General features: G+C 37.3%; 1 protein-coding gene across 1 annotated transcript in view; it reads left to right on the forward strand.

The window, feature by feature from the left end:
• The first annotated feature begins 2,163 nt into the window (after positions 1 to 2,163).
• NBEAL1 (neurobeachin like 1) overlaps positions 2,164 to 26,116 on the forward strand; it is a 123,091-nt gene continuing 99,138 nt past the window's right edge. Inside the window, exons 1-7 of the mRNA XM_080932926.1 lie at positions 2,164 to 2,228; positions 3,006 to 3,298; positions 16,209 to 16,300; positions 16,712 to 16,873; positions 20,130 to 20,211; positions 20,824 to 20,951; positions 23,574 to 23,656. Of these exons, the coding sequence (XP_080789052.1) occupies positions 3,248 to 3,298; positions 16,209 to 16,300; positions 16,712 to 16,873; positions 20,130 to 20,211; positions 20,824 to 20,951; positions 23,574 to 23,656 (598 nt within the window). The 5' untranslated portion in view covers positions 2,164 to 2,228; positions 3,006 to 3,247. The remainder of the gene's footprint in view (positions 2,229 to 3,005; positions 3,299 to 16,208; positions 16,301 to 16,711; positions 16,874 to 20,129; positions 20,212 to 20,823; positions 20,952 to 23,573; positions 23,657 to 26,116) is intronic.

The raw sequence follows: 26,116 nt of genomic DNA on the forward strand, positions 1-26,116 counted from the left end.
TGGGGTCCCTTCGAATCTTATAAAGACACATTTGTTCTTCATCTCACAGAAAGAAGTCTTCAGGCACACATTGCAAATAGCTAGCTCAGCCCTGCTAATAGTTTGCTTGTTTTTCGTTAACCCTTAGCCCAGGTGATCCTAGCAATACAAAGCTTTGTGGTCATGGGATAGGAGACAGAGAGAGGGAGAGGTGGAGGGGGAGTGGAGGGGGAGGAGAATATAAGAAAACAGAATCTCAGAGACAAGGCTGACCACCTGACCAGAGAAGGAAGAGTAAACTTTGGAATGATTTTCTGCCTCTGTTTCCATTCCATTCCAGCTGACTGGCTGGAGATCAGAAGGAAAGTGAGTAGGCTGTTAATCAGTTGTCTCCTCGGATCACAGGGTTTCTAAACAATGTTACCAGAGCTTAATGATTCAGTTCCTGTCCTCTACTCATTGATGTTTGTGGTGAAGGGTAACGGGAACGCTGCATTTTGGTGACAGTATCACAAAATTTATTTTCACCTTTGATACCCAAGTTACCCAGCATGGTCTGCAAAACTGAGACATTTATTCTGTGATTCTTGACAAGAAAAACTTGTAGATTAATCCTAGGTGACAATAGACAAAGGCTGGAAGATGGCTGAGTGGCTAAGAGCATTTGCAGCTCATGAGACAATGTTCCCAGCACCCATGGCAGGTGGCCCTCCTGTACCTCCAGCTTCTAGGGATCAGGTATCTTCTGGCCTCTGAAGGTATCCAAACATATGCCACATAAAGGTCACATAATGAACCCCCATGATGGCATTAGTAACTTTAATTTACTTATTTATCGTGCGAATGTATATGTCAGAGGATAACTTTCATGACTAGGTTCTTGCTTTCCACTTAGTGAGCTAAGTCTCCTATTTGTGGACAGGTTACTTACTACAAGGCCCTCCAGTCTTCATCTCCCATTTCAGGAGGTCGGGCTTACACAGCAAGTCACCTCCCTTCCCTTCCTCATCTTGTCTTTCCTGGCAAGGTCTTATGTGGCACAGATTGGTCCCAGACTTGCTAGATAGCTGATGTCAGCTTTGAACTCCTGATCTTTCTGCCTCCATTTCCTAAGTGTTAGATCACGGATCTGTTCCTTCAAGGCAGCTTTGAGTGTTTCTGAAGCTTAGTGATTACATACAGAAGTTCACCTTATAGGCTGGAGAGATGGCTCAGTGATTAAGAGCACTAACTACTTACTCTTCCAGAGGTCCTGAGTTCAATTCCCAGCAACAATTCCTAGCAACCACATGGTGGTTCACAACCATCTGTAATGGGATCTGATGCCCTCTTCTGGTGTGTCTGAAAACAGCTACAGTGTGCTCATATACATAAAATTAATAAATCTTAAAAAGAAAAGATTTCTTTACTACTTTGTTTCTCTGTATGTGCTTGCTAGGAATCAAATACAGGGCATCTTTGATGCTAAACGGCTCTCACACTTTGTTTTTATGTTTGAAAATTTTCACAACAGTTTCTTAAATGTTTAGATTTAGAAGATGGTTAATCTTACACTTTTCTCCTCCCTTAAGATAACAAAACTTAAGAAAGTTGGGTGATGCTAACAAGACTGCCTTTTGCTTCGTTTTCTGAAAGACAGGACTCTTTCCAAGATCGTGGTAGAGCCATCTCCTTGGAATAGACACAGAATGGCAGTGACGGCACCAACCCAAGTACAGGAAAAGATTTTTTTTCTTTCCTTGAGCTCTGTCCCAGAACCAATTCCACTTCTACAAAGAAATCAAATCGATGCCACCATAGGGTCGCCAGTCCTCAGCTGACTCGCAGAGGCGATGCCTGGGCCAGGAAAAGTTCCGTCCGCCCCACCTAGTAGGGGCGGGGCGTGACGTCAGCACGTCGGTCCTCACGTTCAGCGGGGAGACTACTGACCTGAGTGCCCATGCTGGCTCGGACCGCCTTCGGAGCGGGGAGCCGAGGGCACTGCGGCTGCGCAGGCATGCCGGGGGCGGGGCTTCGGGGCACAGCGGCCCTTGAGGAGCGGCTGCCGGAGGGCGGGGTAAATCTCGAGAGGCCGGAATGATTAGCCGAGGGGCTGCTCCGCCCCTGGCTCCTCCCGCCTGGCGACGGCGCTGCCCCGCCTCTGCCTCCCGCCCGCTCCGCTTCGGGGTGACACGGGGCTTCGCCGCGGGCAGGGCGGAGGGCAGCAAGTTAGCCCGCGGCGGGGTGGCGGCGGCCGGCCTGTGAGCGCGGTGAGGGGGGTGCCGAGGCCGGGCGGAGGCTGTCGCCGGGCGGGAGGGCCCGGGGCGAGCGAGGCGCAGGGCTGCAGCCTGAGGGGCGGCGGCGGGCGAGGGGGCGCGGCCGGCCCGGGCGGGTCTGGCTGCGGCCGGTTGGCGAGGGTCCCGGGTCTGGGTCCCAGAGCGCTCGGGGCCGCGCTTCTGAAGTTGATTGGCACGCCTGACGTTTGTCTCTCTTGTTCTTAACGGGGAAGCGGGGAGGAAATGGAAAGGTCCCCGGACCGCTGCGAGGTAGGGGCTGGGGGGCACTCCCCGGGAGGTGGTCCTTGTCGCCGTGTGCGAGCCCCTTTCTTCTTGGGTGGAGAGGTGGAGGCCAGGTAGGCAGGGTGACTTTCTGTGTGTGGATGGTTAAAACAAACAAACGAGGAATTCCTGCCCCCCCCCCCCACGCCCTACCCTGCAACGCAGCAAACATTCCCAGCAACTTTTAAGAAACAGGCGAGGAATCTCGGACGTTTGTTGTGTTTGTTCTGTGCTCCTGGCTAAGGGAAGACTTGGGTAGGGAGTCGTGTTCCTTCCCATCTATCCCAGTTTTGGTTGTGAATCTTCCTGGAAGATTTTAGTATTTTATGTTGATCGTTAGTCGTGGTGTGCCGCACAGTAGTTTCTGGAACAATCACATTAAAAATTTATCCTTTTGAATGGGGTAAGCAAGGCAGACAGATACCTGGATTTTTTTTTTTTTTTTCAAATATGGCTTTAAAAATCTTTGGATATTTTTGTATTCCACAGACCTATTTACGAGACCAGCTACCACTGATGAAGAAGTGTTGGAGTAGTTGCTGAAGTTGACCCTTATTGACCTGAGACAGTCTATATTTGTTCTAAGAATTATTAGTATTAGTATTTTTTGTTTATCCCACTGCTTTGAGCTTTACTGTAACGACTGAGAGACGTGGAAAATAAAATAACATGATGTGATCTTGAACCTTGTTTTTGAGGAAATATTAAAGTTGCCAGAGTGAAAAGTCAGAATGGCAGCCAGAGAGAGGCTCTTTGAACTTTGGATGCTTTATTGTACAAAGGTAATTTGCTTTCCTTTTTATTTCTGTACTTAAAAATTACTTGGTTATAAAATTTTGTGTCCAGCATTATGACCTTCATGGGTAGTGTGTTTGCTCATATTGATAATCCTGAGTTGGCAGGTGGGGTGGTGCATACCTTTAGTCCCAGAACAGAGTTCTAGAACTAGTCCTAGAGAGGCAGGGGCAGGTGGAGTTGTGTGAGATTGAGTCCATCCGAGTCGACATAAGAGAACACAGCCAGAGCCGAAAAGAGCAACCCTATCTTAAAACAAAACCCCAAACAACTCCCCACTCCTGAATTTTAAAAAAAACATGCAAGAGAAGTAAATAAATACATTTTTAAGTAAGCATGTAAGAGATCTTGTATTTCCTTTTTTTTTTTTTCAGATTTGAGTACATTGGCAATATTGGCCTACTATTAAAAACAAATTTTTCTTTGCCATATCTTCAGTGATCTCAAAATTGTATAGGTAGATTATTTTTTATAGGTATTATTATACCTATAAAAGAAAGAAAAAAACTCTCATTGTGTATGGGGACCACATGGGTGCCTTGGTACTTTTATACAGGTCAGGGGACAGCGTTGTGGATTTGGTTGTTCTTCTCCACATTCATATAGGTTCCTAGGATTGAATTTAGGTCAGTAGGTCAGTAAGATTGTGTGGCAGGTGCTTTACCCACTGAGCCATTTTATCTGCCCCAAATATTTTATTTTACCCCAAATATTTTATTTTTATGCTATTTTCCCCCTTAATTGGGAGTAAAGACAGTTTTGTTTGGACATTAAACTTTTTTCATCAATCTTTTAAATTAATTTTGAAGGCTATTGATTGAGGTGGTTATTATGGGATTAACATTATGTTAGCACATCTCATTTGATACTAACTAGAGTCTGGTGAGGTCGGTATTGTAATTATCCTTTTATTCGTGAGAACTGGTATAGTTGTGAATTTGGAGTTCAGAAGTATCTGATTTAGGTCCCATGTTTTTAACCATTTTGCCATTCAGAAATAAATTTCTTTGACTTCATGTGAAGTTTTGCATGGTAAGTTTGATTTTAGGCTATTGAGAAGGTTGATCCTTAAAGGGTGTTTCTCAAGTTAGGATCTATGTTAGTACTTTGAAGATACGGCAGTGGTCAGAGAAACAGTCCCAGTCTACTGGTTAACTTCGGTCTGTGTGGTCATGCTCTCAGATCACAGCCTGTAGTTTTGCATTGTATATTCGAGTTTGTTTTTGAAATATAATTTCAGCTAATTAAACAGCAATTTATCCTGTAAGAAGTCATCTTATTTCCACTGTAATCTTCCTTAGCTTCCTGGTTTGATAGTTATACCTATTAAAGTATATATCTTTCCATATATATCTTTGCAAATGTGCGCACACATACCTTGAAATATTAATATGAAATTTTAAAATAGCTTGTAGGCTTATGTGATTGACAGAAATATCTTTCTAAAATTAAACATTTTTAATAAAAAAGTAATCTATTTCATCTAGACACTGTTGAAAATAGTCACTAATATGCTAGCCAAATTTAAAATGAAATTTTAGTATGAATGTCCAATAGTTTGAAAGTGACTTATTAAAAAACTTAACAAATTTTCACCATTTTCAGAATATGAGAAATGGTAAATGAGATTATATTGTTTTACTAATTATGTTTTTTTCTTGGTAGATTAAACGACAGTATGTATTGAAAAGATAGTATGTTATTGATACACATAGTGTTTTAAAAATGTGTCTTATTGAATATAAACATGAATTCTTTTGTCATGAGTTCTTCCATCCCTCCCTTCCTCTCTCTATGGTATTGGAAATATAATTCAGGGCCTAGGCAATTGTTATGTCCCCAAGTTACACTCAACCCTACTGTCAAATTTTGAAGCCTCTCTTCTTGGACAGAAAGAAAAATCTGATTTTTATGATTAAAATTAAACTATGTTTGCTCTTACTATTTAATTCTGTATTGTTTCAAAAAGTAGTTGTTTAAAATGTGATTAAAAAAACTATCAGTTTTTAATAAAAGCTTCTTAGATATTACTTGCTAGATAAAAACTTCTACACTAGAATCAGGTAGCTACCAAGTGTGCAGCTTACATATTCAGCTGTTCTCCCTGCAAGGATGCTAATACGTCACTGACATCTGGACTTACCGTCCTGTGTGTTTGCTCCTTCAAAACATGACTAACCCACCAACACTGGTCACATCTTTACATCTCTTTGCTTTATGTTTTATACTTTTGATATACATTTTGAAGACTTTCATGTTGGATCTTTTAAAAATGTTTTCTGCAGCTGAGTTCTGAGAGATTCTTAGACTTGTAGATTGTAATTGTGAGGTCCAGCTTTGGCTCTCCTGTTTCCTTTTGTGACCCTGAGCAAGATTTACCTTTTTGTGTCTGTTTTTCATTTGCTAAGTAATATTGTATGTTTAGGCAGGATGCTTTTTAAACTCACCAAGTGTTGTTTAGATTTTGTTTGTTTTGATTTAAGAGATAGTTTATGTAGCCCTGGCTGTCCTGGAACTTTGCTCTGTAGACCAGGCTGACCTTGAACTCTAGAAGAGGACATTGGATCCCCTGGAACTTGAATTATGAACAGTTAGGTGCTGGGAATTGAACTTGGGTCCTCTGGAAGAGCAACCAGTGCTCTTAGTCACTGAGCCTTCTCTTTAGCTGCCTTTTTGTTTTGTTTTTGGTTTTTTTTTTTTTTTTTTTTTTGACCTTTGAGAAATAGTAGCTTTGTTTTGTTTTTGCTCTTCATAATGTAAATAATTATATAAACTCTTTAGTTCTCTTCCTTAAAACTTTTATTATGGAAATTTTCAATATGCACGAAGTTGGCTACATGGTAAACCTTTGTCACTCAGCTCAACAGTGATCAGTGTATGTACTCTAGTGATTCTATAACTCCATGTTCCTTATCTCTACTGAATGTTTTTAAATCAAATTCCACACAATTTTATATTTAAAAGTTTATCTGTAAAATATATATCTGATATCTGTAAAATGTCTTAAAAATGATCACCATAGGAACTGGAGCAGTAGCTTAGTGTTGAGTGTGCTCACTGCTCTTCCACAGAACTGAGGATTAAATCCCACCATCTATGTGGCAGCTCAAAACTGTCTGTAACTCCAAGACCTGACACCTTCACACAGACAGTGCAGGCAAAGCACCGATGCACGTAAAATGGAAGTAAATTAAAAAAAAAACATACTAGAATAATTCTTTAAATTCCAAAAGATATATTTATACTCACACTTCTCTGCTAATCTCATAAGATTTTCTTTTTCTCACTGCATAAATATTAAACAAATGGTATGTACTGTATTTTATTGAAAGAATATGTGACACCTTATAGGTTTTACCTATACTTTACCATACTTTTCTTTGCTATTTATTTGTGGTAGAAAGCAGTTTTTGATCTTAAAATTTTCTATGATCTGGATTTTGCTAATGGGTCTTCTCAAGTTTTTAAAAATTGTTTCTCTTTGGGTTTGGGTGCCTTGTGACCTGGCAAGTATAGAACCTTGATCCAGGTTCTAATTTGGGTACGGAAGGCTATAGTAATTTATAAATATAGTGCTTACCTGTTTTATGAGGATTTCACTATACTGTAATGTTCTAGCACTTTTTGTTAGGATATGTAGAGAAATGACTTTTCATCACTTATTGACGACAGTTCCTTATAAGAAAGTCATGTTGCTTAAATGTTTGATTCTTTTTGTCAATCTGCAGAACAATGACTTGATAAACAAAACGACCAGTTTTTCTGGAGTACCAAGTTTATTTTTAATGATTAAAATTTAAAGTGTTTACCATTTTGCTGTCCTACTTGATTTTTTTGAGTACACAAAACATTGTATACATACCTAGTTACAGAAGAAATCTTTGAAGATTATGAAGGTCTGTTTTTAATGACAGTGAAGTTAAGACACCTTTCATATTTGCCACATTTGCTAAACTGACTTTGGGACATGTATTTCAGTGTGTTGTTAGTAGGTCACTCTTGTAATGTTTTGACGTTGTCACTGAGTAGTTGGAAAGTTTAAAAATGCACCCTTGGTTTATGTTGCTTTATAGAAGGAATGTTGTGGACTATACTGTGAACAAGTAGAAGTACTTATTGATCTGAATTCAGACTCAATACTAGAGATTAAAGTCTTGTGAGTAGAAGTTTCTATTTTAGCAGATGAATCCTCAAACATTAAACTGAACATTAAAACACTTGGTAATTTTTTAAAAAAGATTACACACACACACACACACACACACACACACACACACACACACACACACACAGTAGCTGTCTTCAGACACACCAGAAAAGAGCATTTAATCTCATTACAGATGATTGTGAGCCACCATGTGATTGTTGGGATTTGAACTCAGGGCCGTGGGAAGAGCAGTCAGTGCTCTTAACCACTGAGCCATCTCTCCAGCCTGGTAATTTTTTTCTTAATAGGTTTTTTAAATTCCTTAATCCTTTTTTTACAGTCCAGTCTTTATTCCCCTGCTGGTCCACCATCTGACTGTTCCTTATTCCATACTTTCCCCTCCCCTATCTCCAAGAGGATAATGGTTTTTTCCTTAAATTAACAAGTATTTATGGAGTCTGCTCTAATTTTTAATACATGTGTACATGGAATAATCAAGGCTGATCTGTTTGTCTAAATCTCTCTCCCATGATTACTTTGTGGTATGGAGTTTGTTTTGTTACCACATATTTCAGGCCTGTCTTTTCTTACCTTGTCCTTCTGGGAAGAGGGTTTAATTTCATTGTTAGAAATATGACTATCAAAATCAGACTATTTTTTAACTTTATATGGTAGTTATTATATAGGAAGGAACACTATTCCTGTTATCTGAAGATTGTTACAGTAGTTGGTATGATCACTGATTCAAGTTATGTGTAGTCTGAACTTCCTTGCTTTAAAATAGTCATCCCCACCCAGGGTCAAGTATTTGATTGACAGGTCATTATATTTTGTATAGCTCTTAAAAGTTAAATATTAAATTTGAACAGGTCTAATCTAGTAGATTTTAGTTCATTAGTTAGCAACTGCTTCTCTGGATAAATTAAAGGTTAGACAGTCAAATGTCAACTGTTTAGTGCTTTCTGACATTTCTTTGTTTAACTGTAAGACAAACAAAAAGAAGTAAGTTTTATATAACTGTATACCAGTTTGTTTAAGTATTAAGCATCTTTTGGGAATTTACATATTTGTGCCTTCTCTTTCTTTCCAACTACTGCCCTTTCCTTGGATGTATTTCTTTCTTTCTTTCTTTCTTTCTTTCTTTCTATCTTTCTTCTTCTTTCTTTCTTTCTTTCTGTTTGTCTGTCTGTCTTCCTTTCTTTTTTAAAAATATTTTTAGTGTAGCTGATTGAACCTAGGGCTTTGCAGACAGTAGGCACATCTTCACTTCTGAGCTGTGTCTTTAGCCCTTTTACTTTTTTTTTTTTTTCAGTAGTGTCTTACCAAGTTGCCCATCATGGTCTTGAACTTACTCTGTAGCCTACCTAGGCAGGTCTTGAACTTGGACCTCTTCATGCCTGACCCTCCTAAGTAGCTGGGATTACAGCCATGCACTATCAGGCTTGACTAAGATGTATTTCTACCAGACAGGTATGGGGCAGCTACTTGCTAGGATATGTAGAGGAGAAATTGAGCAGCTCAATCAGTAAGCTTTATGTTTATTTTGGGGTAGTAGAGATAGCTCAGTGGTTAAGAATGGCTGCTCTTCAGGAGATCCGGGTTGGATTCTCAGCATCACATGACAGTTCACAAATGTCTGTTACTCCAGTCCCAAGAGATTCAGTGACCTCTTCTGGCCTTTCGGGACATCAGGCATACAGATGGTGCACAAACATACACAGAGGCAAACCACTCAAACATAAATTTCTGTTCTCGGTACAGATTATCACAGTGTAGGAAGGTGACATTATGAAATGTACTATAGGTTAAAAGGCAGGGTTCTTTAGTTATTTTGTTTTTTAGACAGGGTTTCACTAATCCCAGGCTGGCATAGAACTCTTAACATTTTTTTTTTTTTTATGTGTGAATGTTTTGGCTAAATGGCATGCATTCATACCGTGTGTGTGCTTGGTGCTGTGGAAGTGGAAAGAGGTTACTGGATTCTCTGGAACTGGAAGTACAAATGGTTGTGGCTGTAATCATTTAGGTCCTCGGAATTGAGCCCTGGTCTTCTGCACACCAGCAATTGCTCCAGCCTGGCTAGAACTCTTGGTGCTCCTGCCTCATCCTCCCAAGTGCTGGTGCTGTAGAAATGTTCTGTCTTTTTTTGTTACTGTTGACATTCAGATTACATTGAAAAAAATTGAGTGGAACTAGTAGAAATTAGTGGATCCAAAACTTAGTTCTAGCTTTGCTTTTCATCTTAAGGACCTCAAGTCAGGGCGTCTGGTCCTTTACATTCCTCACTTGTCAAATGGGGACATAAAGATAAATTTACCTCTCAACATCGTTGAGGGAAAAAAATGATTTAAGTACTTTAAAAGTAGGAAAATGTATTACTGGTATTTTGTATCATAATTTTCATTGGCCTTTATGCATTTATAGTCCAGGGAAGCTTTTCTCTTCTTGGTGGTAATGAAGCTGGGCTAATAAAACATCTTAATTTTTGATCTTAATTTTCAAAAAATTGGCATTCAAGTATAGTGGCTAGTTATCATGAATAATGATGTGAATTCTTATTTTCCCCAACTTAAAACCAAGTTTGTTTTGGACCTTGGTGATGCTCCATTTCCTGCCGTTGCCCTTTGTCCTTCTAAATCTGGAATATGACTAAAATAGATAGTTTTGCAGTGAGCTCACAGAGTTCCTTTTCAGAATAAAAGTTTCGCTTTTATTAAGTCATGTTTTATTTAGGTAAAAGCAATCTTGTGCCTCTTTTATACAGATTTTGAAAAATTGTCCTGGTGGCTTTTAATTTCATGTAATTTTTTGGACATTAGATGTGAAAGTAAGAAGTGACTATTTTATTATCAGTAGACCTGAAGGTAGTCTTTAGGAAATGTATATTACCTGTATGGTTTGTTTTGTTTTTATCACACAGTACTCTGAAACAAAAGCTAAGGTGGCATAAAAATTATTTTATTATTGTACACGCCTTTAATCTGGTGCAATTTGAAATGCAGAAGCAGGTAGATCTCTGAGTTCAAGGCCAGCCTAGTCTGCTTGGAGAGTTTCAGGCTACCCTGGCTATATAGCGAAATCCTGTCCTAAGAATCACTTAAAATTTTTTGTTATTCTTTTGATTGCCTGGTAGTTGGTAGTGGATGTAGCACTTAGTCTTTGTAGCATTATGCTTAGTTACAGAAGACTTTGAAGAGTAACTTCGTTTTAGAAACTGCTACTTTGAAAGATCATTCATAAAGTTAGCTACTACAAGATTACTAGGTTTTCAGTTAAGCATTCTGAGTTTTCAGTCCTTGAGGGACATTTAAGTACTTTGTATGTAAATATGGAGTTCAAAAGGGAGGTCTATGTTAAAAATAAATATTTGAGAGTTATATTGGAAATTACAGGTATAGAAGGAGAAGAGAGTAAAAATCTGGAAGCCCTAGACTTAAATAACTTTTATTTAGGATTAGAGAGGACAAGTCCAATGTTTTTATTCCTTAAACAAATAAAATGCATATTAAGGAATTTGAATGGGAGAGTTAGGAGTATTGGTTCCTCAGAAAGTAGACTGGTGTTAGGAAATTGGGAGTAGTCCAGAAGAATGCAACATCACAAACACTTGAGGAAAGCATTTGGAAGCCTGGGTGTAGTGGTGCACATATGTACTTTTAAGTACTCAGGGGGCTGAGACAGGAGAATTCTGAGTTCCAGAATAAGAAAAAACTAGGGCCGAGGAGCTCAGTGGGTAAAGTGCTTGTTTAAAAGTGTAAGAGCTGGAGTTCTGATGTGACCAGATACCAGCTGCAGCAGTGACTGTAATCCTAGTTAGCCTAAGGGGAGAGAGGAGTTGGAGACAGGAGACTCTCTGGAAGCTCATGGACCAGCTAGCCTGAGTGTGCCTCAAATGAGGTGGAAGGTAAGGACTAACACTCAAGGTTATCATCTGAATTTTATATGGATGTTCAGGAATATACATACATTCTCTCTTTGCCTGTCTGCCTGTGTCTGTCTCTTTCTAAGAATAATCCCTCAAACATCTCAAATGTCGTGGAGTATCTGTTGTATTCATTTTTCAAAGGTTATTGGTAGCATCAGTAAAAGCAGTAAAAAAAAAAGGTGATAATGAAAGATGTTAAAAATATAAGTTATGGGCTGGAGAGATGGCTCAAAGGTTAAGAGCACTGATAGCTCTTCTAGAGGTCCTGAGTCCAAATCCCAGTAAGCACATGGTGGCTCACAACCATCTGTAATGAGATCTGATGCCCTCTTCTGGTGTGTCTGAAGACAGCTACAATGTACTTAAATAAATAAAAAATTCTTAAAAAATATATAAGTTATTTACTTAATTATATTAGGGATTGAGTCCAGGGCCTCATGTATGCTAAGCAATTAAGCTATAAGCTCCTTGTCCTCCCTGTTTTATTTTACTTTTTTTTATTATTACATTTAGAGTTGAATTTGTTACCATGCTGCTTTTTTTTTTCCACAAGTGATTTAAATTCTTTTAAAAAAGTACAATTCACTATATGTACATTTGGCTGATACATCAGTGATCAGTTGCTTACATTTCAAAGATCAAAATTCTTGGTGGGAAGCCTAGAAGGAAACACTTAAAAGACATATAATTAAAAAAAAAAAAAAAAGACATATAATTAAGATGAGTCTTAGAACTCTTATCTCTGAAAAGCAAGGTCCAAATTTTAGATATTACTTGGTCCGGATAGAGAAGTCTGAAGTATTCATGTAAAGTAGACAAAATAGTTTTATGGTTTGCACAGAAAATCTGAGCTGCCTATGCAATACAGAAGAACTTTAGTTTTCACTTTATATATTTTTAAGATTAATCATAATTTGTTGTCAAATTATACTGTTTAAATTCAAATAGTTCAAATTTAATGTGGTGCTTCAGCTCCTAATTGCTTCCATGGTTGACAACCAAGTGAAAGCATAAACCACAGGTGCAGATGATCATTTTTCAGGACTCAGCATCTATTAGCTAGTTCTAGTCACATTCTAGCACTGGTCATCCTTGAATGGGTGCTGTATCAGTGTTCTGCCATTAGTGTGCTCATCAGGGGCAGGTGTGGTGGCACACACCTTTAATCCCAACTCTATAGAGAGCACATCTCTGTTTGAGGCCAGCCTGTTCTATAGAGCAAGCTCCAGGACAACTAGGACTACATAAAGACCCTGTTTCAAAAAACAAACAAAAAGGTCTTCAGACATGAATCTTGCTTTTAAGAGACTTTCCTTGGCCCTTCTGCTGTCTACAGTTTCTTTGGTAGAATTTAAGGTAAACGTGGAATGAATCCCAAGTCACAGCTGCAGAATATGGTGCCACTCAATCTGGGGAATGAAATGTTAAAACCTTCTTAAATGTTTACTTAGAAATTATCCACAAAATATTTTGACTTTGGATCCTTGCGTTCAAATATATCTTTTATACACACTACTGATATCCTTTTATTTTGAAGCAGTTATTTGGGGAGTATTTTTGGAAGATACAGATGGGTGGATGGGTATAGATACGTAGGTATGTGTGTGTATTTTCCCTGCATGTATATATGTGTACCACCATGCTGCTTTTATTATGTGAAAAGGTTTCCTCTTGGGTTATTTATTTTTTTGGTACCAAATTGGTCAGGAATATTAGTTCTTGGCATGACAACACTTTGCCATCTAGAACATTGTAACAGTTTCAGATTTCTAAAAATCTACCAGTAATTCTAGAGAATTAAACATCTATGTATGTATAACACAGGAAACTTACTATTTCATGACTTGAATAATTGTAAATGTTTCAACAAAAATACTGTTTACAAGATAGGGACCCCTACTATTATTAAAATAGCTTACAAGCTCTTTAAACCAAGCAAAGGCAGATAGATCTCCCAAGTTCAAGGCCAGCCTGGTCTACAGAAGAGAGTTACAGAGACTGGATTCAAGAAGAAAACTAAACAAAATAAACCCTACAAAACCAAAACTACCATTAAAACACGTTAACTGTAAAGTAATGAATTGTGACCAGAATTCTATACTGTGGGGTCTGCTTTTCTGATCACAATTATCCTTCCTATATGTAACACTCCTTTAAGCTTGTCTCTTCAAATTAGTGTGTTTGTGCACTCAGTCTTGAGCCAGGATCTTGTGATATACATTATCACCTTCAACTGTGACACTGTCAATACATGTTCAATACATGTCCCTCACAGAGATTGTTAAAACAAATGGGAGTACCACAATAGAGATTTCAGGAAAGGGAAGAAAGAGGCACAGAGCAGCAATTGATGGCAATTCTGAAAACGAAATAATTTCTGCTCCCCCCACCTCCAAAGAATTACATTGCCATGCTTGTATTTCCTTTCCTCTTCTACAACCTAGGTCACCTTTTATTTCTTTAGGCTCTGTGCTCTTGAAAATTTTATTTTTGTATAAGTTTTCTTTTTTAAAAAAATCTTAAGAGAGTATCAGAGTTTGTTATTTATTTTGACAAGACAATGTGGTTAGCTTTCTATATTTGAAAATCAGTCAAGAAGAAGGATGCTCTACTAATTCTGCTACTTACTCTCTCATGTATTTGCCTTGTTCAGTAACTCCAGTGTATGCTCCATGTTGGAGTCAAGGCTACCATTGGCTCCTTATTTTCATAGAGACTGAATTTTCTTCATTACTTTAGATTCTGGAGCCAAGACATGTATGTATGATTTTGCATATAATCACTTTGACTATAGGTCAGTGTAATTTATAATGGTAGTTCTTTTTTCTCTAGATTTCCTGGTGCTGTTGGCAGTATTGCATGTTTGTCACTATTAGAATATATTATGCAGTCACTGAGTAGTTTTGTATGAGTAAATTGAGATTCAGTTATTAGCCTATTTTTAATTTCAGAAAAGGTCTATGATAATCGGGCCATAGACTGATTGTCATAGACTGTTGTTGATATTCAGTAGTTGCCATCTTTTTATTTTATTGGTATGTCAATTTTTAATTTTATTTTTAAAAAATTATTATTATTATTATTATTATTATTATTTAGACAGGGACTCACTTTGTAACTCTGGCTTTTCTGGAACTCAGTATTAGACCAAGGTGACCTCAAACAATAAAGTTCTCTAGCCTTTACCTCCTGGATGTCAGGTTTTAAGTCGGGGTGACATTGAATTGACCCTAGCACTCTTGGAATCCTCACTACATTGTTGTATTGTGTTGGTAAATGTATAAATAAGGGAGATAAGACCATGCTATAGTGTTTCAGCTGGACTTAATCAGGAGAGTGACTAAGAGTCTGCTCTCTCAGAAAGTCTGGTGGAGAGAACTCCGAGTAATTGTATCTTTATTGTTTTATACTGAGGAGAAATAATGCAATTGCTATTGTTTCTGGTGTAGGGATCTTTCTTTTTATGCCCTTTGGTGGTAAAGTATAGTTCATCTATAGATTCTTCTAGGTTGAAATATGATTATTTTGTGTATTAACTTTTTATAGTCTAAACGTGATAGATCCTGACAGCCCATTCTTTTTGTAACCTACCAAATCCTCACCCTGTCTCCATGCATGGTTTTCAGCCATTGTGCTGTGTGGAATGGGAACCTCTTGGAGTCGTGTGTCCTTGCAGCACTAACAGTTTCTAGATTGTGACTTTGGGAAAGTTACATACCCTTTTGTAATCTGAAAAATTAGGAAAACTAAACTCATTCTGGTTAGTTGTAAGGTATAAATAAGATAATAGGTTAAAAATGCCTGCTGTTCAGGTAATAACAGATACTTTACTTCTTAAACAAAACAGTACCTTTTCTTCTTTGTAACTGTTGAGCTTCCTAGGAGAATTTTATACTTGCTGAGACACTTGGTAGTACTGACCTTTAGAGTCTGAGTGAGGGCTTAGAATGTAGATCAGCACTACAGTGTTGTATAGAATTTGAACCAGATACTAGAGAGTTGCTAAATAAAATATGAAGAGAAATACATTAAATTTTTATAGTGTTGTGTGACTGTTTTATGTCTCACTTTTACCAAGAAGCAGTCCTCTGCTTTTTATAAAGAATCTGATGAGAACCCCAGTTACTTATATTTTTGGAGTTTTATGCATAATGTATAAATGAGTGAATGAATAGATAAATGACCTAATTTCAAACATAAAAACAAGTGATGTCTTAGAAATTTTCTCATAGATGCTATTCATTCTCTAAAGTACTTCTCTCTTCTCATTTCTCTGGTGAAGTTATAGATAGTGGTAATTTATAAGCTGATTTTGAAACAATACAGTAGTAGATAGAAAACACATCCTCAAAGGTTAGCAATTAACCATGTGTTCTGGGAACATTCTTTAAGATTCTAGATTCTAGTGTAATGCTTTTATCTTACGGAAACAACTTGCTAGTGATCTCTTTGTCTTAGATCAGTGCTTAAGCTGTGAGATACTTAATGGCTAAATATCTAAACTCCTAAATTACTTGTTCAAACTTGACTGCCTCAGACAAGAGTTGAGCGGCACACCCTCTTACTCCCAGCGTTCAGGCGACAGAGGCAAGCAGATCTCTGTGAGTACAAGACCAGCCTGGTCTACAGATTGAGTTCCAGGACAGCGGGCACAGAGAAGCCTTGTCTCAAAAAACAAAAAGTGTTGGGGAGAAAAGGGAAGAAGTGCTAAGATTGCAGATGTGGTCCTGTGAATGGCGGTTTCTGTGTTAGGTAATTACGTAGGTACAAAAGCATTGCATTTTTTGGTAAGTAAACTTAATATGTGATGATCTTTTCATTTCAGAAAGATCCAGATTACCTGAGACTGTGGTTGGACAATTTTGTTTTAAGTTATGAACAATTTTTAGATGTTGACTTTGAAAAGCTGCCTACGAGGTATGTAGAAACACTCATTTATCACCAGTGGGCGTGATTGTTGGCAGAAGGGTTTCATTGACGTATTACAAGTACAGCAGTTATGCTAACAGTCGCTCCACTCCTGCATGACCATGCTCTCATGACAACTGTTGCTTAGTGATTATAGCTGTCTTGCTGGGCAATATTATACTTGGCTCTTCTTTACTTTGGTGAGCTACTACCCTCTTGGTGGTATAAAATTCACTTAGTTTCTGACACTAGCTTCTCAGCTTAGTACTGGAACTTACAAGTAGAAGACAGAGTCCTTCACAAGATTGCTTTACTTCAGTCATTCACACTTAACATTCATTCATTCATTCATTCGTCTGTTTATTTGTTTTTTATATGTCTCAAATTTCAACACTTTGTTTTCTTGCCCATATCTTACAGGGTAGATGATGTACCTCCCGGAATATCTCTGCTTCCTGACAATATTCTGCAGGTTCTGAGGATTCAGCTGCTACATTGTGTTCAGAAAACAGCAGATGGGTTAGAGGAACAGCAACAAGCATTGTCAATTTTGCTTGTCAAATTCTTCATTATTCTTTGCAGGTATCTGATATAAAAAAGTAAACTTTTAGCATAATAATAATAATAATAATAATAATACTTGCTTGTAATATTTATTTGTATGAATCTTTAAAGAATGTTTATATCTTTTATAGCATGATTGGTTAGTGTAATGAAAAGCTTCTCAATTACTCTACCTAATTATAGAGACACTCAGCCAAGAATTTTAAATGTGTGGGTAAAGGCACCTGCTGCCAAGCCTGATGTCCTGAGTTGAGTCTTCTGGACCCATATGATGGAAAGAGAATGGCTCCCTACAGTTTTGTCCTTTATGGCACAAAAGGGCCAGTACAATGTACATGAATACACAAAAATAAATTTTGAGAAGTATATAAGATCATATCCTTTAACAAAAGGATAAACCTAGGTGATTTTAAAGACCATGGCAGAAATTTTTATTTTAGGAAGATAGGATTAAATTAATATTTTCTGTATGGTTTTCATTTGTAAATGTGTTTTGTTTTGCTTTTATTTTTATTAAGATAGTCTCACTATGTAGTCCATCTGGCCTGGAATTTACAGGGTAGACTAAACTAGTCTTGAACTTAACAGAAATCTACCTGTCTCTTGAGAATGCTGGGGTTAAAGGTGGTGGTTGTGAGACATCACCCTGCCTCGCTTCCACCTTACTATTTTGAGTTTCTTAGTAGCCTTGCTGAGTAGATGATGCTGGCTGGCACACAGGAAAGCATGGTGTGAGCTTCTTGGAAATGTTGTAGAAACTGAGACATACCTAAGTGTATTTTCATCACTGAATACTAGTTCACATGAAGGTTTCAGTTTGTTTGCTTGTTCACCTATATTGAAGGATATCCTAGTCACTTCCAGTTTGGGGCTCTTACTTATAAAACTGCTGTAAATACTCGTGTCCAGGTTTTATATGGGTATTTTTCAGCTCATGTAGAAAATACCTAGGAACAGTGATGCTATATATCACATGGTTGTAACATTTCCAAAATCAAGAATGAGGAACATTTTTCCAGTATTTGATATGCTACTTTTGTTTTCAGATTTTGGCTATTGCAGTAGGTGTGTAGTGTTTCATTGTTTTTCCTTAATGATAAAAAATATTTAACCTCTTTTTATTTTTGAGACTGTCATAATGTTTTGGTGAAACATCTATATAAGTTTTGTCCAATTTTTTTATTTTAAAAATTATTTACATTCCAGCTATTGCACTCCCTCTCCTGGTCACCTCTTCAACAGTTCCTCATCCCATTTCTCCTCCCTTTCTTCTGAGAGGGTACTCCCCATTCTCTGGGGCCTTAAACTTCTCTGGTATATATGTGTCAGAGGCCTCGGACCAGCCTGTAGGAGCTCCCAGGAATCTGGGTTAGTTGAGACTGCTGGTCTTCCTGTGGGGTCACCCTTCCCTTTAGCTTCATCAATCCTTCCCCTAATTCAGCCACAAGGGTCCCTGATTTCAGTCCTTTGGTTGGGTGTACATATCTGTCTGTCTCAGTCAGCTGAGTGAGAGGCAGAGGGAGGGAAGGAAATGGATTAAAAGAAAGTCATAATGAGAGTGATAGAAAATGTGTGAGAATGAGATTTGGCAGAAACTGAGGTGGGGCTGGAGCTTTAGTACCCAAACTGGTAGTTTTCATAGTTGGTAGTTTTACCAAGTGATGGGTTGCATTTTATTAATATTTAGGTGTTTTGAAGCTTTAATACTAGCTACTGTATACTCTGTGACTTAGAGGCATAGTTTTAAAGGCTACTGGAGTTACAGATAGGCTGTCTTAACTAAATACATAGAAGTGAACTTGGTACATGCCTGTCAGGATATCACATAATAGCTCAGTAAACACTCAGCTATAGGTCTTTTGTGCTGGAACCTATTTCTTTCCCCAGTACTAATTCAGATATAACTTTTAAATATAATCTAAAATTATTTATAAATTTTAATATGTAACTGCTAAGAGATAATTCACATGTCATGTAATTACCAACTTAATATGCCATTCATTTTTTAAGAATAAAATTGTACTTTTACTATAGTTTTAGAACTTATTCATCAGTTCATAAAGACACTTTGGGGTGTGTGTGTGTGTGTGTGTGTGTGTGTGTGTGTGTGTGTGTGTGTATGTATGTAGCCTGGAGAACAATTTGGAGGAGTTGGTTCTCTATTGTATCCCAGGGATTTAATTGAGGTTGGACAGATGCCTTTACCCTTTGTGCCATCTTGCTAACCCCAAGGATGTTGAAGTTTTAATCTCTTGAGAAACAGCCAGACATTTTTCATGTGTTTATTAGGTATAATTAGTACATTGTGAGCTATATACGGACTTCAGAATTTAAAAACATTTGTAAAAATTATGTGTATATGTGTATGTACATATGACACATACTTGCAGAGGCCAGGTGAGATGTCATATCCCCTGGAGCTAGAATTATAGGTGGCAGTGCCTGATGCGGGCGCTGGGTACTAAACTCAGATTCTTTGGAAGAGCAGTATGTGTCCATAACCACTGAGCCAGATGTCTCTACACAGAGAATTTGAAGTGTTCTTGTATTAAAGGATAAACAGCTAAGATGTTTTGCTAATTTAATTTCTTTTTTAAATTAATTACTTAATTATTTTATGTATGAATACACTGTCTTCAGACACACCAGAAGAGGGCATCAGATCCCATTACAGATGGTTGTGAGCCACCATGTGGTTGCTGGGAATTGAACTCAGGACCTCTGGAAGAGCAGTCAGTGCTCTTAACTGCTGAGCCACCTCTCCAACCCCTCTAATTTAATTTCTTAAGTAAGGAAGTTTGTGATATTTTCCTATTCTGTGAGTATCTACTGGATTTCAAGATATAAAGTACTTTATTGGTCTCAGAGCAGAAAACTAATAAGCTTAACTTTTAACAATAAAGCCAAGAGATACTTCAGTGTCATAAATTACCATAGTATATGTCCCAGCTCAAGTACTGATGGAATCTTTAATCAGGATGTAATAGTATGTCCTCTTAGAATATTTAAGGATGATAATGCATGTTCTTTGTGTCATGGACTTCTGATACAGTTTACAAAACATGATGTAAGTCAGAAAAAGATACTAAAATTCAGAGATCAGAGTGAAAACGGTAATGGTACCTGTCTTGTATAACAGCAACACTCTATGCGTCATTTCCTGCTTTAATATCATCGATATTTCATTTGTCAGCTTCTGTTCTTGAAATCCACGCTGAATACACTAAAAGTATACCTCACATACGTAATAAATGTTATTCATTTTATCTCCTAGGAATTTATCAAATGTAGAAGAAATTGGGACTTGCTCTTATATTAATCATGTCATTACCATGACAACACTGTATATTCAGCAAGTAGGTGTGAATACATTCTTTTTTGTTGTTTTACTGAGACTGACAAGGATTTACTTTTTTAAAAGTTTAGTATTGTAATTAAACTTGCTAAGTTTTCAAAGAAGGTAGTATTTGAAAAGACAATTAAAATTAATAATAGGGCAGTTTTGTTTGTATGAGGATATTGGCTCCCTTAGACCTGGAGTTATAGATAATATTGAGCTGCTATATGGGTGCTGAGTATTGATCCCTGGTCTGCTGGAAGAGCAGTCAGTGCTCTTAATCACTGAGCCAGTGCACCAGTCCCAAATCTTATATTTTCTAAAAGTAGACAAGTACCTTTAATAAGTACATCATTTTAACATTTTTGTAGTTTTAAAATGACACAATGTTTCATTTTGTGTATAAATCATTTTATGTATCATGTCTTACTGAAAAACATGATCCAAAGATGTTTGGCTAATTTAGACTTACTCTAGGAAGAGCTTCACAATTTAGAAAGTATATCTAGTACATATAATTAAGTAACTCTTAAGGACTCAAAGGGGAAGTTAGGTTTATGTTAATAAAATGATTTAATGTAAGCTGATTAATGAAAAATGCCTTTAATTTAATGTTTAATTTTATTCCCAGTTAAAAAGTAAAAAAAAGGAGAAGGAAATGGCTGATCAGACATCCATTGAAGAATTTGTGATCCATGCACTGGCATTCTGTGAAAGCTTGTATGATCCGTATAGAAATTGGAGACATAGGATTTCAGGGTATGTCTTATAAATGATAATACTGAGATTGAGCCTTATCATGTAGCCTTGGCTGCTTTGGAACTTGATGTATAGACCAGGTTGGAGAGAACCAGTAACCTCTGGAGTGCTGAGATTATAGGCATGTACTACCAGTTTGGCCATAATGTTTAAACTTAGTGTTCACAAATTTACCAGTTAATCTCATCTAAAAACATCTTCCAGGTTAATGACATGTGTCAAGACATTTTGTCTAAGTAGTATTGTCTAGGTCCTAAGTAGGTCCTGTGCTTGTCTATTGAACTATAATATCTCTCTTTTTCTAGGCATATCTTCTTTAGAGCTTTTCTGCTGTAAAGATAATTTGCATTGTTCAGGATAGACTAAATTATCTGTAGTATTAAACAAAGGCCTTAGAATAACAAAGGTGTAATTCTTGTTCATGTCATCTGTCTTTATTTTTAAGAAAAAAAAAAGAAAGTTATTTTTACCATGTGTGGGTATGCATGTCCCCCGGAATAAGAGGCTTTGGATCACCTGGGTCTAGTGTCCCAATGTTTGTGAACATACAGACGTGGTTAGTGGGAATTGAACTCCAGATCTCAGGAATAGCATTATATGCTCTTAATTGCTGCAGCATTTCTTCATACTGTTCCCTGTTTCTGAAAAAAAAAATCATTTGTCTTGTGTGTGTAGGTAGAAACCCCTGTAATCCTACAGGACAGTCAACACATCACATTGTTAGTCAGCATGAAAAAGTGGAAGGAAATGGCATTTAAATTCTTCTTTTGGTCATGCTACACAGCATATCCTTTTCATTCTGAATTTACTGTTGGCCAAAACTGACTGTGTCCCCATCTACCACATGAATTCAAGGACTGTTGTAATAGTAGTAGTTTGGCAAGCAGCACCATGACTGCTTCTTGCCTTTGTTCCTCTCATGAAGGGCACATAACTCTTCATGCGCAGGCCTTCTAGTAATTCATTTCAGTTCCCAACAGCTCAGTGTTCCTGTATTTTGATTTGTATACTAGAGATTCTGTGAGGGAAATTGTGTCTTTCTCCCACTTCTGCCGCCCCTCTCCTCCTGTTGTCCTCAGCGTGAAGATCTAAGAAAGGTACTCAGTTTGAAACAGTGACGTTGGCTCTTTTCTTTATAGTCACCAAAGAACTGTCAGTCTGAACTTGGCAGAAGCTTTTAAAGGAACCCTTAAGAAATCATAGCAAAAGGATTTAAATGTGGTAAAAGGAGAGAAGATATATAAGACAGTAGTTCTGATAACAAGCTAAAGCAAATTGAGTGAAGAGGCTTGTTTAAAACACCCACAGTTTTTGAAATCTTGAACAAAGAGAAATTTTAAATAGCATGATGTCTGTCATATGGCACTTGATGGGAGATGTGTATATATAAGGTGGCCACAGAAGGAAGAGCACGTTCAGTAAACTAGTAACAGTTAGGAAGTGTATGATATTTCACCAGGAACTATGCTTGAAACTGTTTTAATAATTCTGTTCAATATGCCAAAAAATTCTTCAGTAATACAGCTGCTTTAGTGGCAAATGGCAAATTAAGGGATTCAGATTTTAGTTTCTTTGACTGAACATAGTAATTAGGCTATGAGTGCTTAGTCCAACCCTGATTGTGAGAAAGCACCAAGCAAAATCCCAAATCAGAACTTTTTATTAGGTGATAGACTGTGTGTTTGTATACCTGTAGTCTATGGATGTGCAAAATTTATAGGTAGTTTTACATATTTTCCACTTAGGTTGTTTTGATAATATTAAGTATAATTTTCAGGTCATGATAAAAATTCCTTTTCTAGTTGAAAGTATTATTAGTTTTAATAGGCTTTATTGTTCAATCTCTTTATCACCATGGCTGTTTAAGTGACTTTATTTTGTGTTGAACTGAAGTGTTCTCAGTAAAAGCATATACACTTTGTATTAGCCTTGTTAAAGTTCATAGAAAATATTCATGAAAACTCCTGGAATTTTTATTAAAAAAATAATTCCACCCCATACTGGATCTGCATCCTTAAAATGAGGGAACCATTATAGCTGAATAAAACCTCAGTAAGACACAGTCAGTCACTAGCTTCTGCTGGCTCCAGGTTATACTGTCGTAGTCTTAGCTGTCACTTTGCCAGGACTACTAGCAAATGCTGGATTTTTAAAAATTCCTAAATATTTGGAGACTTAACTTAGCTATCACAATGTATAATAAAAAACATTTTGGGACTGGAGAGATGGCTCAGTGGTTAAGAGCACTGACTGCCCTTCCAGAGGTCCTGAGTTCAATTCCCAATAACCACATAGTGGCTCACAACCATCTGTAATGGGATCTGGTGCCCTCTTCTGACCTGCAGGCATATATGCAGGCAGAACACTATACAAAATAATTTTTAAAAACCCCATAATTTATGGGATCAAAAATAAAGAGATTTATTTTAAAAATTCTCTAGTTGGTAAGCACCTGAGTTACTATTTTAACTCATTTTGAACATTGCACTAGTTCTGAAGATGTTTTTGTTCAATATATAAATCAAAATCAGAATGTTGAATTGGTTTATAATTGTGTTTTAAATTGTGCCATCTCTACTTGCTCATGTCGTAATTTGTTACTGACTTCTTTTCTAATGATAGGCGAATCCTTAGTTCTGTGGAAAAGAGCAGACAGAAATACAAACCGGCTTCTCTCACAGTGGAGTTTGTTCCTTTCTTTTATCGTAAGTAATACTCTAATTCACTTTACTTTGATTTTGATCAACTTTGACTATTGGGTTTTTTTCTTACTGATTCTGACTTTAATTTAGTGTGTGAGTTTATAAGATAAAGGCTGCTAGAGAACAAAACAACTGGGTTAGTTAATTTATGTTTGGTTGTGATTATGGTTCTCGGTTTGATTAGATTTCTCCATGTTTTTCTATTTAAGAGCTGATCTTAATAAGATATAATATAAATAGAATAAGCTCAGCTTATTTTGCTGAGCTGAACATTTTAAAGAGCGCATATTTTAGAACTTCATAATTTTTACTAAAAACAAATCTGGGCTAGAGATACCTGAAGAACGCATGTTTGGCATACACAAAAGCCTGCCATTTGACCATTAGAACCAGAAAACCAAACAGTTTGCACCCAGACCATTAAGGGACTTAACTACTGTACATGTGTATAGCTGTATATATGCTGGCATCCCCGTCACTTTGTCATTTCTGTTTTTATACTGAGCAAGGGTTTACCTATCCTAGCCTGACCTCCAACTTGCTATAGCTGAGGATAGCTTGAACTTGGGATTCTCTGCTCTCTTCCTGAGTGTGTGGACTACAGCATATGCTGCCACCTGTGACTGGATTTTACTCTTAAAAAAATGATTGTGCTGGGGCTGGAGAGATGGCTCAGTAGTTAAGAGCAGTTGTTGCTTTGATAGAGACCTTGGTCTGTTCCCAATACTCCCATGGTGTTCATAACTGCCTGTAATTCCAGTTCCAGAGGATCTGACACCTTTTTGGCCTTCCTAGGCTCTACATACACATGCTTCACATACTTAAGTGCAGGTAAACACTCATACACAGAAAATAAAGATGAATAAGTCTGAAAAATAAAAAAGGTTGTGCTTGGGCTAGAAAGGTAGTTCAGTTGGTAGAATGCTTGCCTATCATGTACTGGGCTCATTTTCCTTAGCTACAGTAATGGGGCATGGTGGGACATGGCTGTGATCCAAGCACTGGAGAGATAGAGGCAGGAGGATTGGGTCTTCTTTGGCTTTACAGCAAGTTTGAGGCAAACCTGGGATACACAGGACCTTGTCTTAAAGAAGAAAAATTATAGCATCTTTCAAGAAAACAATTACAAAATATAAAAGGAACAGTTTGTTTCTTGAGTATATTGCTTGTTGGAGCATGTAAAATCTTTCCATTGGGCACATTGCTTCAGTGTCTACTTTGCATCCCCAGTGCACTAAGATAGAAATGCTTTGCTTGCTCAGTGAAGACAGCTATTGTCCACACCCGCATCACTACCCATAGTACCTGACTGTCCTCCATAATTAAATGTACATGTTTATAATAAGTTAGACTTGCAATTGGCCTCACTTTAAAGATAAAGAACAGGAAACCCAGTAAGCCAGTACAATAGTATGGTGGTTCTGTTCAGCTGAATTCTTTATACCTTCCTAACGATTGTTCTTTAAGTCTGTCATATAAAGTTTTGAAGCCAAAATGTGATGAGTTCAAGATTTAGAAATAGAGTGTCCTTTAGAAGTCTTAGATCTTTGGATGTACAAATTGTGTACATATTTTGTTAATTTATCTCAAATTACTTTGTTTTTCTTGTAAATGCTTTTTGGCTGTATTGTCTATTGTTACTAGTACATAAAAAGTTTTCTGTATTGATCTAATATTCTGTGACCTTGCTAAATAAATATATATCTAAGTTGTAGTTATCCTTATGATGTTCCTTAAGGTTTTATATGCATACTGTGATGTCTATAAAATATACATTTTCACTTTTTTTGATGTCCAAATATTAATTAAACCTAGCCTTGCAGTTTAGGTTCTGCATGTTATGAGTCTGTAGGGTTTTTTTTTTTTCCATTTTAGAACTTGTGTAGTTTTAAGAATTGTGTTTGTATGTGTGTGAGTCTTAGAAATTTCTTGGTTCTTGATATCTACCATGTAGTCCTTGAGACAGATTGAGATGGTCATGTTTGGCAGCAAGTGTCTACTGAGTCATCTTGCCAGCCCCTTTGTGTAGTTTTGAATCAGAGTAGTTGTTGTAATAAGCTTTGGCTGCTATAACAGAATACTGGAGACTATGATGTAAGCATAGAAATTTATTTTCTCACAGTTTTGTAGGGCACAACAGTGTAAGATCAAGGTCTGAGCAGGATTTGGGTTTTGGCTGGTGGTTGTGTTCTCAGATGGTAGAAAGACTGATAGCTCTTCTCACAAGAGCAGCAATTTTGTTATGACAGGTGCCTTTCTGATCTTACCTAACCATAGTCACCTCGTCATAAGCCTGGCTCCAGTGTGGTTATGTTGGTGTGTGAGTTAAGACAATTGGTATTTGAGTTTGGGAGAATAGTTCAGTCTGTACTATTTCATCCCTGCCCACTTTTCAGATCCACACGCACAAATATGTTTATCACATACAAAATTTGTTCATTCTATCCTGGTAGTCCAAAATAT

This window comes from Micromys minutus (assembly GCF_963924665.1).
Source record: "Micromys minutus genome assembly, chromosome: 19".
Classification (NCBI taxonomy): domain Eukaryota; kingdom Metazoa; phylum Chordata; class Mammalia; order Rodentia; family Muridae; genus Micromys; species Micromys minutus.